Source organism: Monodon monoceros, unplaced genomic scaffold (assembly GCF_005190385.1).
Source record: "Monodon monoceros isolate NGI ecotype Baffin Bay Population unplaced genomic scaffold, NGI_Narwhal_1 Super_Scaffold_7, whole genome shotgun sequence".
Lineage (NCBI taxonomy): Eukaryota > Metazoa > Chordata > Mammalia > Artiodactyla > Monodontidae > Monodon > Monodon monoceros.
Window position 1 is genome coordinate 11768833 of NW_021703784.1, and position 14239 is coordinate 11783071.

The window sequence follows — 14239 nt, forward strand, 5'->3', positions numbered from 1 at the left end:
CTATGTAATTTTATTCATTTAAAAACTTTTTTCTGAGAAGGAGTCCATTAGCACCCACAGACTACCATGGTCTAGGTCCTCTCTTGCCCTTCCGCCTGGAAAACTCCTACTGATCCTCCAGTGCCCCACTCAGTTCTTGCCCATGGGTGAGAAGGTGCCATTCTCTCCCAATATTCACGTCACACCGTGGCTCTGAGTCAACTTCATGCTCGGCAGGTCAGCATCCTTGTTCTCTGAATTCCTGGCCAGCTTCTGCCCCAAGCTAGCTCATTATGCTGGGTCTCAGTAAGGAGAAGCTTATCCTAAAAAGAAATTCTTACAGAAGGTCACAATCCCTTATTCCCAGTTCCAAAATCCAAAAGGCTCTGAAACTGAATGGTTTCATCAAACTCATTTGGTGGCAAAATCTGATCTAAATAGATAGATGTGAAGCTATTTATAATATATGAATATCTGAATGTAAGCATGCATTTAATTTTGAGTGTGGGGTTCAGCCCCAAGCCCCATCTGAGATGCTACTTAATGTATGGTATAAGCACCACATGACCTTTCCAGTATCCGGCAAGTTCTGAAATCTAAACACATCTGGCCTCAAGGGTTCATGGACTTGTGCCTGCTGTTGTGAGTGTCCATCTCCCATTTCCCACTGGATTGGAAACTCCTTGAAGGCAGGGGTCACATTTATTCAGTCCTGGCAAAAAGGAATTAGTCAATAGATGTTTGTTCAACTGAACTGAAACGATTCAAAATGAGTGCAATGAAAGTGAATTATCATCTTCCCAGTAGCCATGGCCTGGGGATTTCCTGGGATCTGGGAATTGTTCTTTCATTCCCTACGAAGGGTGCAGGCATCGTTTCAGTAGAAATGAAAATCGGTTATAAAGGACCTCAGTTCTGAAACTTCCTGGACCCTGTTTCTGCAGGCCCCGGCTGTCTCGTGAGGATCTCTGAGCAGTTTGAGGGGTGGAGGAGAGGGAGGTGCACTCTACTTCTGCCTCCCAGGGAGCAGGGAGAGGTGAGTGATGTTGCCACGGCAACCAAGTTTCCCAGCCAGCAGAGGAGTTGGAAGGCAACTGACAGAGCAGCTGCAGGAATAAAACACCATGATGGGATGTTGTAAGAAGGGGAAACTTCTTCCCCTGGAGATACCAGCTCCGGCCTGGATTTGAAGTCTCCTTAGACTCCTGGGCTGGACAGGAGGTGCTTATGGGAGCTTCACTTTCTCTGAGTCTTCACAGGGAGGGGAGGGGTCTGGCTGTGCTGAAGATGGTGTAGAGCAGTTACTCACAGGCTCACTGGTGGCAGGCCCTCCAGGGAAGGGGCAGCTTCTGGGGTGGGGACGAGGAAACTCAGCGCCACAGCGTGGCGCTCCCGGAGCCCCTGTGGTAAACAATCGGGGCCACCGGTAGCTGATATCGATGTGGAGCAGAGGCCGGGAGAGCTCAGAGTCCTTCACATAAAGACACTTAGGGCGGGCTTCCCTGGTGGCGCAGTGGTTGAGAGTCCGCCTGCCGATGCAGGGGACGCGGGTTCGTGCCCCGGTCTGGGAAGATCCCACATACCGCGGAACGGCTGGAGCAGCTGGGCCCGTGAGCCATGGCCGCTGAGCCTGTGCGTCCGGAGCCTGTGCTCCGCAACGTGAGAGGCCCGCGTACCGCAATAAAAAAAAAGAAAGACACTTCAGGGCGCCGGAGCCCGAGTGGAGCCGGAGCGCAGGTCTCTCTGTGTGCTTGGTCATGCTATCTGGAGTGAGGCAAACAACCGTCCCCATCAGCACCAAAAACTAACCCCTCCTTGTGCCAGAGCCTCGGGAGCATGGTCCACTCTCAGTTCTGTGAATGGACCAGGGGCTGAATGGACTGGCCTTGCTGGCCTCAAGAGCTGAGAGGGGTGCTGTGAGGGTGCAGTGCCAGGTCTGTGCACTGTCACGCCCCACAAAGGGGACCTCCCTGGTGAGCGTGCCCCAGCGTATCGGAGAACTCAAAACTGCCACTGGCAGTCACAGGGATGAAACGAACAGTGTGGGGAATATAGTCAATGATAATGTATTATCTTTGTATGGTAACTAGACTTATCGTGGTGATCACTTTGTAATACATAGAAATATCAAATTACTATGTTACACACCAGTAAGCAACAACGCTGTAGGTCAATTATTCTTCAAACAAACAAACCAACTCATAGGAAAGATCAGATTCATGGTTACCAGAGGCAGAGGGTGCGGGGAGGGGGAATTGGATGAAGCAGTCAAAAGGTACAAACTTCCATTATAAAAGAGCTAGGGATGTAACGCACAGCGTGATAAGTATAATTAACACAGCTGTATGTTCTACATGAAAGTTGCCAAGAAAGTAAATCCTAAGAGTTCTCATCACAAGGAAAACATTTTTTCTGTTTCTTTGATTTTGTATCTATAGGAGATGATGGATGGTCACTAAGCTTACTGTGATAATAATTTCACGATATATGTAAGTCAAATATTATGCTGTACACCTTGAACTTACACAGTGCTGTATGCCGATTGCGTCTCAATAAAACTGGAAGGAAAACAAACCCACCATTGGCTCCTCTCACCAACGGCGTATCATTCAAAGCCCTCAGCCTGGTCCCAGACCACCATGGAAGCAGCAACACCATGTACGGGGAGTTTACACATGCAGGCACCGGGCTGGCAGACACAATACCACCCTGAATCCCTACGATGATCCAGAGAGCAAGGAGTTACAATACTAGTTCTACTACTAAATCATACTAATAGGTGAAATTTATCAAGAGTTCACCTGACTCCTGGCACTGCTCTAAGTTTTCTAAGCGCATCATCTCACTTAATCTTTCAGCAACCTCATGAAGTGAGAACTCTTATTGTTCCCATTTTACAGATGAGGAGTTTGAGGCACAGGAGGTAAGCCCACAGTGCTGACGATTAGGATCCTGACCGCTATTCTACACAGCTCTCCAGTCCTGGCCTTCACCACCGCCCCCCCCCCACCCCCCGCAGACGCTCCCTGTTTTAGCCACACCCAGCTGTCATTGTGCCCCAAGGTATTCCGGTTTTTTTCCTTCCTCAAGCATGCTATTAAGGCTTCTGCGTGGATGCCCTCACCTGTCAAACATTCCAAGTTCTGGCCCAGCGGCCTTACCTGACCGCCTAGCTACACCTATGACCTATTTCTGACCTCATTCTGCCCTTGTCTGAGCCACTCCCTGGCAAGCCCACAGCAGAGCTACTGAGATTTATGTCACTTTTCAGATGTGTGGTCTTAGCCGCCTCCTGGGAAAGACTGTGAGCCTCAGTTTCCCCATCTGTAAAATGAGGAGGTTGGGCCAGGCCATTTCTAACCACTGTAATTCAATGCATTTCTGCGTCCCTGTTATGCATACGTGAGGTGGGAAAGGGAGGCGGGGAATGCGTGTTGAATGACTCATCACTATTCTGATGACTTTCTCCTCTGGCTTCTCACCATTTTCCCTCATGCTGACTTGGAGTCATTCTATTGAGCTGATGGAGGGATGTTAGCCTTTACTCACTAGAAGCAGCCCTGAATCAGCGGAGGTCGTGCCCACAGAGCCTTCGAGAAGCTCGGGATCCTGTGCAGGAGGGGCGGCTGGAACCTCACTCTCTGTGCCCATTTCCAGGCACTGGGGCCTCACGGGGCCCGAGAACCAGTGAGCCTCTGGGTTTCCAGGGGAAACAGTGTGGACAGCTGATAGCACGCTTGTCCTCATAGAGACAAGCCAGGGCAGAGGTGAGGGGCTGACAGGGAGGCTCCTGCTTCTAGCTCTGCAGTAAATTAAACTTCAGACTGGCTCTGGCAGCAGCAGGGATGGTGCCTCAGGGTGTCTGGGTGATAAGGGAGGGGGTGGCACTTAGTTTAGCTCTAATACGTTCGCTGTAGGAGACACAGGGATCTATAGGAACAGAGGAGGGCGATGCTGTGGGAGCTTGCTGCACGAGAAAGGCAGAGATGGAGATAAGATACTTGAGCCAGGAGGGAAGGGATGGCCATGCGGGGAGGTGACCTGATAGGTCTTGTCCAGCCCTCTTATTTCAGATCTGTGGGCTGCGCAGAGGGAGCTGGGAAGTCAAACATCAAGAAGCCTGAGGCAATGATGGTGACCAGGCAAAGAGGTAGAGGGGATTAGATGAGGGTCTGAGGAAGCTTTACGGGTGACCCTCACTTTAAATAAACCCACTATATGAAAATCTATGTGAACCAGATAAAAGCGGGGTGGTTTGCTACTTGTATCTTTCCAGTGTCCAGGTTGTTATTAACACCCCGTGTGATACTTTCCATCTCCCAGCCTTGCTTTCAACTATCAAATGAGATGGTTGAACTCCAGCATCTTTAGTTTTACACTTCATCCTCTTTGATTCTGAAATTGCCATTGTTTCCCTTGAATGACAAGCCCGTCCCAAATGTGACTCATTATTTGTGCAGAGTTTTTGAAACTCACCTATTGCCCTATTGCCGAGAGTGGGCACAAGAGTACCCTGTAGGATTGCTACCACCTCCATTTAGATCAGAGCCTCTGCTTTCCGCAACCAAGGATGTCATCACTAGGATCTCTTTTATCCCCTTGAAGTGGAGTCTCGGGGCACCGGGTGACAGGTGTGAGGTTGGGGGCATTCGTCAGGGCCCCAGAGCCACTCAAGTAGTTTTACATTAACAATGCAAATCAACCCCAGGCCACCAGCCCAGGGAAGACACAGCCACCATGAGATGGAGCAGTAGCTGGCTCTGGGAGGCACACAAAGGCTCGGTGCTGTCAGATGCATCAACCCAGAAAACGGGGAAGAGAGGGGAATATCCAATTATGATCGAGGCCCCACGAGGCACCTGACATTAAGACAGGCGGTGTGAGAGGAGTCCGGGAGGTAGACGGTGCTGCCAGGTAGGGATGGCTGAACTCTGAGACAGGGAGAGAGACATGATGGTAAGACGGGGAGGAAGCCAGCTCCAAGGTGGGGAGGCGGTGGTGGTGAGAGAATAAAGCCAACAACGAAATCCATAGCTGCCACTTACTAACTACCTGGTATGTGCACGGTGCTAAGGAACTCACCTGCACTGTCTCGTGTCCTGCTCCGAATGACCCTAGGAGGTGTTATTACCATCACCTCATTTTACAAATGAGGAAACGGAGGCACGAAATGGTTAAGCAGCCTGTCCACTGTCACACAGCTAGTAAACAGCAGAGCCAGGATTGAAACCTGGTCGGTCTGATCCTAAAATCCATGTTCCTACTCTTTATACCACAGTCTCCCCAACGTAGGGATCGCAGAGATGTTGTTCCTCCTTCATCTGGGGATCCTGCCTCCTTTTAACCTCCTTCCCCCATCCCGCCACTGACCCCCCAGTCCCGCCCCATCCCGCTTCAGCTAAATGCGGTAACCCACCACCCACTCTCCCCCTTATTGTGGGAGGGAAAGAGCAAGCGGGGCTGGAAGCTTTCTATGAACTATCTGGGTGGTGTTTAAAATCCACTGTGGGAGAGCAGCTCAGGCTTTAGATGAAAAGCCTTTGGGGTAGAAAGATCCAAAAGCCCTCTTTTCTAACAAATGCTAATCATGCCTCAAACACAGTGAGATGTAAAAGCTGAAGCAAGGGCCACGTGTTAGTAAAATACTTGGTGCCTAAAAGAGGGGCCTTAGAAAGATGCTCCAAAGCTCTGTAATGTGGAATAAAGATATCAGTTTCCTTTCTTCCCCTGATTCATCCAGCTTAATATTTTAGATGTATTGACTCCACTAAGCCTGGGTCATTGGGAGAAGAAATTTACATCTGCTAATGACCCCCATCCTCAGTGGGCAATCCATGCTTTCTGTTCTGCGAAGGAAACCCTGAGGAACCAAAGAAGAAGAAGGGGAAGCTGGTTTTTCAAAGAATAGGCTACAGAACTATTTAGCCATCTGACCCCCTGTCTGCGACCTGCCCTCATGGACAAAAAAGAAACACTACAATACAGACAGGACCAGGAGATTCATGAGGAGTCATTGCTGGTATTTCTGCTTTCATTTTGAAGATCCTGAGAAATCTGAATCTTCCTTTTGTTGGACTAGAATTTAACCTCTATGACAACTAGAATTTCTACTTGTGCCCTGCTGAATCCCCATTGCCTAGGATAGAGTACAGCAGGCACTCACTAAATATTTATTGACTGACCAAGTGAATAAATGAATGACAATTCCAGGTACCGTTTCCACCATGCCTTCTTCTGAAGGAATCTGTGTCCATAGATCCTGCTGGCCTCAACAACCCTGTTTTGTGTGATAGAAATCCACCCTCAGTCTTTCGGAGTGGACTTTCTCCCCAAGGGTAGCTCTTAGGTCATCTGGTCAATGCCTGTGGCTTGTGAGACAGGACCAATCAGTGGACTTTCTCCCCAAGGGTAGCTCTTAGGTCATCTGGTCAATGCCTGTGGCTTGTGAGACAGGACCAGCCAGATCCTCTACCTTGTCTCTAAACCAAGAGGCACTGAGGGAAGCTGCACACTGAAGAGAGACTGTAAGCCACCTGAGGGCAGGGACTGTGTCTATCTTGTTTTCTGCATTGCTCCCAATGCATGATATCCTGAGTCAGGCCTGAAATAGAGCAAATGCTCTATAAAAGTTTCCTGAATGGATAAACAAATTGTCAGCTGGGCCTGGATGGCCATTACGGGACATGATGAATAAACCAGGGAAACCAAAGTAGCAGAGAGGGAAGAGCATGGATCCAATACAACAAGAGCACTAAAGACGCTGTGGGACAGACAGAGAGCCACTGCCTTCCTCCCGTCCTGCTCTCTTTGGATCCATACAATATCCTACCAATTGTACTTAAGCCAGTGTAAATGTGTTTCTTCTCTTGCAATATTAATAACCCAGACGAGAGCATCGCTGGACCCACATGCAGACGACCAGATGTCTGACATGTATATTTGAGCGAGTTGTTCTTTAGTTTGGTTTGGTTTTGCCATTGAGTGTCATTAAAGGTTGAAATGGGCTAGAAAGGGAGGAGATGGGACTCCAGAGCCTTAGGGAATGGAGGCCATCATCTCTCTGGGCTGAGGGTCTCCCCCTCTTTCCCTCTGAACTGGAGTTGTTCATTTCCAGCTTAGCTACAAGCCACCACCCCACTAACCTGGAAGCTCATCCTGTAAAGTCATCAAAGTAATACCAGCCACACACCAGAGAAGTGCAGGGGAGGTGGAGTGGATGGGACACTAGACGTGCAGGGTCGTGATGCAAGTTCAGGGTCCAGGACTTGCTCAGCCATTGACTAGCTCTGGGGTTATCCAATATCTTTGAGCCTCAGTTTCTTTGGTAAAGTGGGAATAATAACACTTAACTCTCTGGTTGCTGGGAGAATTAAAAGCAGTGCCCAGCACATGGGAGGGGCTCCGTAAGTGTGACTGGAGTGACCGACTGAGTATGAATGTAAAGCACTACAACTCACACAGGATTTTCCTATATTGCAAGTCATTTAAATCTCACAATGACTTGCAAGATTTGCAAAGTAGACCTTAGTGTTCCCATTTTACAGGTGAAGAAACTGAGGTTAAACAGAATCACTGACTTGTCCAAGGTTACCCACAGAGTGAGTGGCTGATGTCCAGCCCAAGTCTCAGCTTCTTCCCGCAACACTGCCCTCAGCAAAAGAAAGCAAGACAGGAAACAGATGTGCCATGACTATGCTTCCCTGGGGCTGGCTGAATCTCTCCTTTCTTAATCCCATATAAGGTTTCATTCAGGGATCTGTGTACAAAATGTCCAGGAGATGAGTGAATCAATATATGAAGGAATGAATGAGTGGGTAAATGAAGGAATGAATGAATTCCCTGTCTTAATTCTAATCCACACATGATTTGCAACAAAACCTGGGATCTTGTCTAGACTAAGCCCTATAGGGCTTCCTGGTGCATGTTTCTCTTCCTCTCTTGGGAATATCTACATCACAGGCCCGGCAATGGGTGTGGCTCACACCACCAGCCCCTCCTCTGCCAGCAAGGGAAGCAGAGGGCAGCCCTGCCCATGCTACGTACTGGTTTCTGCGGTCTCGTACTCGCTGTCTCTGAGAAGCTCAAAGATGTCCACTTCGACCTTGGCCTTGCCCAGCCTCTCGGGAGCACGGTTGATGCGGTTCTTGGCCAGGGTGATGGACAGCCGCTCCCCTCTGCTGCACTCCATGGGGTCATCCAGGATAGCAGCTGTGGGCAGGCAACCACATGGACACAGTTGGTACCCTCTACCGTTACGCGTCCTCCTACTCCAGTCTTCCCCCCCGTGCCGCCTTCCACCTCCACCCTGCCATCCTCAGAACTGTCCCCAAAGCAAGTCCCCTGCATGCTAAGGGTCTAGGTCTGTAGCCAGGTGTGGCGGTGAACTCTAGTGTGGCTAGTCACCTCAGGGACACTGTAATGCCACGGCAGGCCACCAGGGGCCCTACCTGGAAGAGGTCCCCAGGCTCAGGCATAGCGATACCCTTGGATCTAGGTTTACCTGCACACATGGGCACACGTGTGCAAAGGGAGGGAGATGGCAGCAGTCCTTTGAAAATGGTATTCTGGGCATATGAGAAACTCTCCTTGAGGTGATCTAGGGTTGAAGAAGGCCAGGTTTGAGAGGGAGACCTGTGGTATCAGGACCCGCTACAGGGCCCTGCTGAATGCCTGTTGTCCACCGATGACACATGTCACCTAGTGAGCTACATAGTTTCTATGAACTTCTGTCCTCACTGAACATGGGGAAGAATAAGACAACCTCATGGGGCTGGTGTGAGAATTCAGTAAGACAATGTATATAAGTGGCACACCCTCAAAATTTAATCAGTGTGACAATCAGTGTGAATGGCTGGAGTGGTGTGGTACCAATAGCTGCCCAACTTCTGGAAGCAGTATTAAGGATACGTGTTAACCTGAGTTCAAATCCCAGCCCCGCCCCGTCTTAGCTATGGGGCCTCTGTCTCCTCACTTGTAAAATGGGGAGAGAGCCTCTTCTTTGGGCTCCAGTGAAGATGACATGGATAATGCGTGTGAAGCGCTCAGCGCAGTATCTGGTGCACAGCACACACTCAGTAAATCTAGCCATTGATATCATTCATTCTCTTGGTAGAGGAAGTTACACAATTGAAAATCTCTGCACAAAAACTTGTACACAGCAGTGTGGGTGAAGGGATAAATTAGGAGGTTGGGATTAACATATACACACTGCTATATATAAAATAGATAACCAACAAGGAGCTCCTGTATAGCACAGAGAACTATACTCATTAGTTTGTAATAACCTATAAAAAACTAAAAACAAAATATGTCCTAAAAATAAAGTTACTCTGTCTAAATAATAAAAAAAACTTGTATACAAATGTTCCAAGCAGCATTATTCATAATAGCCAAAAAGTGGGAAAACCCAAATGTCCATCTACCGATGAGTGGATGAACAAAAATGTAGTATATCTATACAATGGAATATTCCTCAAAAACAAAACGGAATAAAGTACTGATTATGCCACATCATGGATGAACCTTGAAAACATTATGCTCAGTTGAAGAAGCCAGACACAAAAGGTCATGTGTTGAAAGATACCATTTATATGAAATGTCCGGAATAGGCAAATGGAGACAGAAAGTAGATTAGCTGTTGCCCAGTGGCAGTGGTGGTGGTGAGTGAGGAAGCTGGGGAGAAATGGAGAGTGACCACTAATGCCCATAGTGTTTTTGGGGGGATGACAAAAATGTCCTAAAATTGATCATGGAGATGGCTGTACAACTCTGTGAGTATACTAAAAAACGCTGAATTGTATACTTTAAATGGGTGAATTGTCTGTTCTATGAATTATATCTTAATAAAGCTGCTACAAAAATAAAGATCAAGCTTATCTTGCAGAGCTTGAAGCCGCAGAAGAGCAACACAGAGAATCAGACCAAATAGATTTCACTGGCACGTGGCCCTTGAATCTCTGTGGCTGGTATGGACAGAGACCCAGTTTCTATGCCATCTTTTCTGTATAAGGTTCCCATATCTCCTGTGACCCATTTTCCAAACCAAAACCAGGACACAGAATATGACAAAGCACTTTTTTTCTGATTTGTGGATTTATTTATAGGCATAGCCTTACTGAACAATAGAAATTAGATTTCATTTACACGGGTTGGCCATACATGGGGCCACAGAGGTACATCCCAAGAACTAGGCGATAAAGTAGGCTTCTGTGAGTTAAGTAGCAAAGTCCATGCACACCTGATAGGATTAGCACCTTGAGGGAATGGACAAAGGACTGGTAAATGTATGACTGAAGAGCCCAGAGACACCTAAAATTCCTACCCAGGTCACCTTAGGGAAGCAAGACCAGAATGAGATTATTACTTAGGAAGCAGAAATGTGAACAATTACACTGTGCTGTCCCAGGAAAGGAAGACTTTGGGAATAGAAGGAAAGTGGGGCAGCCCAGAGGAGCGATTCTCAAATGGTGTTCCCTGGAGGGCCCCTGGGTTCCTTCAAGAAGCAGAGGGGAAGGCTGAAGGGAGGTCTCTAGCCCCACACCAATTTCAACCAGCACAACTCCACATCCATCAGTTTTAGATATCGGAGTTCTCCAAAATACACGTTGTGGGGAAAAGAAAGGTTTCACTCTTAAAAATACAATAGAAACCATTAACCCAGCCCTGGAGCATAGAAAAGAGACATCTAAAGTGTCAGGAATTGGCAGTGCCATCCTGCATGAGTCACAGGAAGGAGGCACCGGGTCCATGGGATACTAGCCTCATGTTAATAGGTACACATTTATCCAGTGACAACGTCAGGGTAAGTCCTAGTGGACTTAGCTAGTCTCACTTACTGTCTGCAACAACTCTGTGAGATAAGAGTGTTATCTGTGTCATCCTCACTTGGAGATGAGAAAACAGAGGTCACAGCGGTCAAGTGGCCCGCCCTCGTTCACAGGGCTGGTGAGTGTAGGGGAGGGAGGGGATCCCAGGTCAGTTTCATATGGACCCTGCATTCTTAACCACAGGTCATATTCCTTCTAATGAAATTCATCTTCCCAGGGGTTTGCTGCTGAGAAGGGAGTAGCCTAGGTAGGTGTGTCTTAGGCAGCTCAAACTGCTATAAGAAAACACCATAGGGGCTTCCCTGGTGGCGCAGTGGTTGGGAGTCCGCCTGCCGATGCGGGGGACGCGGGTTCGTGCCCCGGTCCGGGAAGATCCCACGTGCTGCGGAGCGGCTGGGCCCGTGAGCCGTGGCCGCTGAGCCTGCGCGTCCGGAGCCTGTGCTCCGCAACGGGAGCGGCCACAACGGTGAGAGGCCCGCGTACCGCAAAAAAAAAAAAAAAAAAAGAAAAAAAAAGAAAACTCCATAGAGTGGGTGGTATTTATTTCTCACGGTTCTGGAGGCTGGGGAATAGGAGATCAGGGTGCCAGCATAATTGGGTTCCAGGGAGGTCCTGCCTCCTGGTTTGCAGATGGCTATCTTCTCCCGATGTCCTCACACGGCAGAGAGAGGGAGATCAAGCTCTCGGGTCACTTTGAAAAGGGCACTGGGGTCTCACCTTCAGGACCTCTCCTAAACTCAATCACCTCCCAAAGTGGGGAGGGATAAATTGGAAGTTTGGGATTAGCAGATACAAATGACTTTCTATAAAATAGGTAAACTACAAGGTCCTACTGTATGTATAGCACGGTGAACTATATTCACTATCTTGTAATAAACCATAATGGAAATAAATATATATAAAACTGAATCACTTCGCTGTACACCAGAAATTAACACAACATTGTAAACCAACTATACTTCAATTTAAAAAAAAACCGGTGTGTGCTATGGACTGAATTATGTCCCCCCAAATTCCTTTGTTAAAGCTCTAATGTGTGCATTTAGAGAGATAGGACCTTTAAGAGGTAATTAAGGTTAAATGAGGTTATAAGTGTTGGGCTCTGATCGCTTGGGATTGGCATCCTTATAAGAGACAACAGAGAAGGTTCCCTCCCACTTTCTTCCACCCCCAAGGCAGGAAGCAGGCTGTCACCAGGAACTGACCCTGCAGCACATTGACAGCAGACTTTTAGCCTCCAGAACTTGAGAAATAAATGCCCCTTGTTGAAGCCACCCAGCCTGTGGTATTTTATTATGACAGCCCAAGCTGACAAAGACAATGTGCTAATTAATATAAACCCTCACATGCAGGACGCCAGCCAGCCATGTGACACCACACAGTGAACTCACAGAGCGTCACCAGACACACTTTGAGACAGAGGGATCATGGCTGGGGGTGGGGAGAGGGGATGGCAGGGAAGAGAGAATGTGGGAATGATACACTACGGGGCACATGAGGTCCCCTCGGTGCTCAGCACTCAGGACTCTGCCTTCAGAGGTACCTGGCAGGTGCTCACCAACTCACTAAGATCCACAGTCCTGCCCTCCCTCCCTCGCCAGCCCCCGTGCCATTCTGGGCACCACTTTTTCATTAGGTTTTAGGTTTTAGACACTAATTAATTTCTGGCTGGGAACAGCCTCGGCTGGGTGGTTGGCTGGCATCAAGCATACTGGGATCAGAATAATTAGGATGGCCACAGGAGCCAGATTCCAGGGCTGGGGGCAGCAAGGATGAGGTACAGGCTCAGGCCTTCTAGGGACACCAGAGGAGCATGTCCGCAGCAGGCATTACGGAGCAGCATCCCTGCTGTCCAGCTCTCACCTGCGGGGCCCGGGGGTGAAGGAGAGCAGCTGGCACAGGACTGAATGTGTGGCCGCTGTCCCTAACCTTCAGCCCCAGGCCTGGCTGTCGGGCTGGGCCAGGATGCTGAGTCCCCAGCCGCTGCCTAAGGAGGAGTCACGTCATCTGGCACATCCTCCACCCCTGCAGACAAGTCAACCTGCAGCCACAGTGAGGCTGATCGGGGCCGGGGGTGATCTGCCTCTGCAGCAAAGGCCAGGCTGAGACGGGGAGATGTGTTTAGGGACCAGGGTCTGCCCCCTTTCCAGCCATGGGGACTCTGCAATGACTCTTCAAACCCACATGGACTCATGACTCCTTCCCGCCCAGGGAGCCACGAGCCCTCACATTTCCCTTGGCCTTTCTCCCCACGAGCCAAGTGCTTTACCCTCTGCTGGGACGTCTCTGAGCTCTAAGGCTCGTGCCAAGGAAAGGGCGGCCTGTTGACTCTGCCCACCTCCACCCAAGCGTCCCTCCATGTTCTGGGCCCACGCCTGTGTCTACTCTGGAGAGGACGCCTCCCCCAGGGCTGGCAGGCTGGGGCTGCCCACTGGGGTGCTTTCTTACTCACCCCTAGTGGTCCTGGCCATGACCACCCAGGGGAGGATGTGTGATCACTGACCCGCTCAGACCCCTTAAGCCTCCCCGTGGTCTGAAGGGTTGGTCCCAATCGAGCCTCCAGGATGGCATCAGGCCCTCCAAACCTTTCTACCTGTGGCACACCTTCCATCCCCCTAGGGACAGCGCCTCTGAGCTAGGACCTGGGCTGACAGGTTATGTTCCCTCCTCTATGCCTCTACTGACACTGGCCCTGCCTCTTATTCCCCCTCTCCCTACAAGGCCCACCTCAGACCACCTCTTCCAAGAAGTCTCCCCTGACTCCCCAGGCCAGTGCTCTCCTTGGATTTCCACGCACTGCCTTGGAGGGGTATTTACCTTTCCATTTCCAGGTGAGTTTCCTCATCTAGCTTGTACCTTAAAAGCCCAGAGCGATCCCTCCTTCCTTTGAAACTCCCCAGATTCCCTGTCCCACATCAATTATCCCTTCTTAGAACACTCACAGGAACTTCTCTGTACTTGTCCTCAGACAGTAACCACTTCTGACTTTCTATTATTTATTATGCCCATTTGTCCATCTTTTCTCCCCTAGACAGCTGCCTCCCTGAGGGCGAGGGCCATGCCTTATTCATCTCTGCAACTGTGCAATCCCAGATACATACGCATTGAGCCCTTAATGAATGGTATTGAGTGAAGAAATAATGTAAGGCCACTGTATTCTCATGCCCTACAGCCAGGAGCGGACACTGTGCCTGGTGCAGTAGGCATTAGACTAGGCGTGGACTGGGGACAGTTCCTATGCCCAGGCCTGCCTGCAGGGCAGAGGACCTGGGCGGACCCCTCCTTCCCAGGCTTGGGGCTTTCCTGATCTCTGCTCACCTGTGTCCATCAGAATGGGGCTTGCCTTCCCTCCACAGTTTCTCAGCAGCCCACAAGTGACCCCTCAGATGGAAAATCAGCCTCCTTAATCCCTTGGTCCTTCCAGAGTCCCACTG

At 49.5% G+C, this 14239-nt stretch overlaps 1 protein-coding gene across 1 annotated transcript in view; it reads right to left on the reverse strand.

The window, feature by feature from the left end:
- GRIK4 (glutamate ionotropic receptor kainate type subunit 4) overlaps window positions 1-14239 on the reverse strand; it is a 308388-nt gene that overhangs the window by 163585 nt on the left and 130564 nt on the right. The window contains exon 2 of the mRNA XM_029208211.1: window positions 8023-8187. Coding sequence (XP_029064044.1) covers window positions 8023-8187 — 165 coding nt within the window. The remainder of the gene's footprint in view (window positions 1-8022; window positions 8188-14239) is intronic.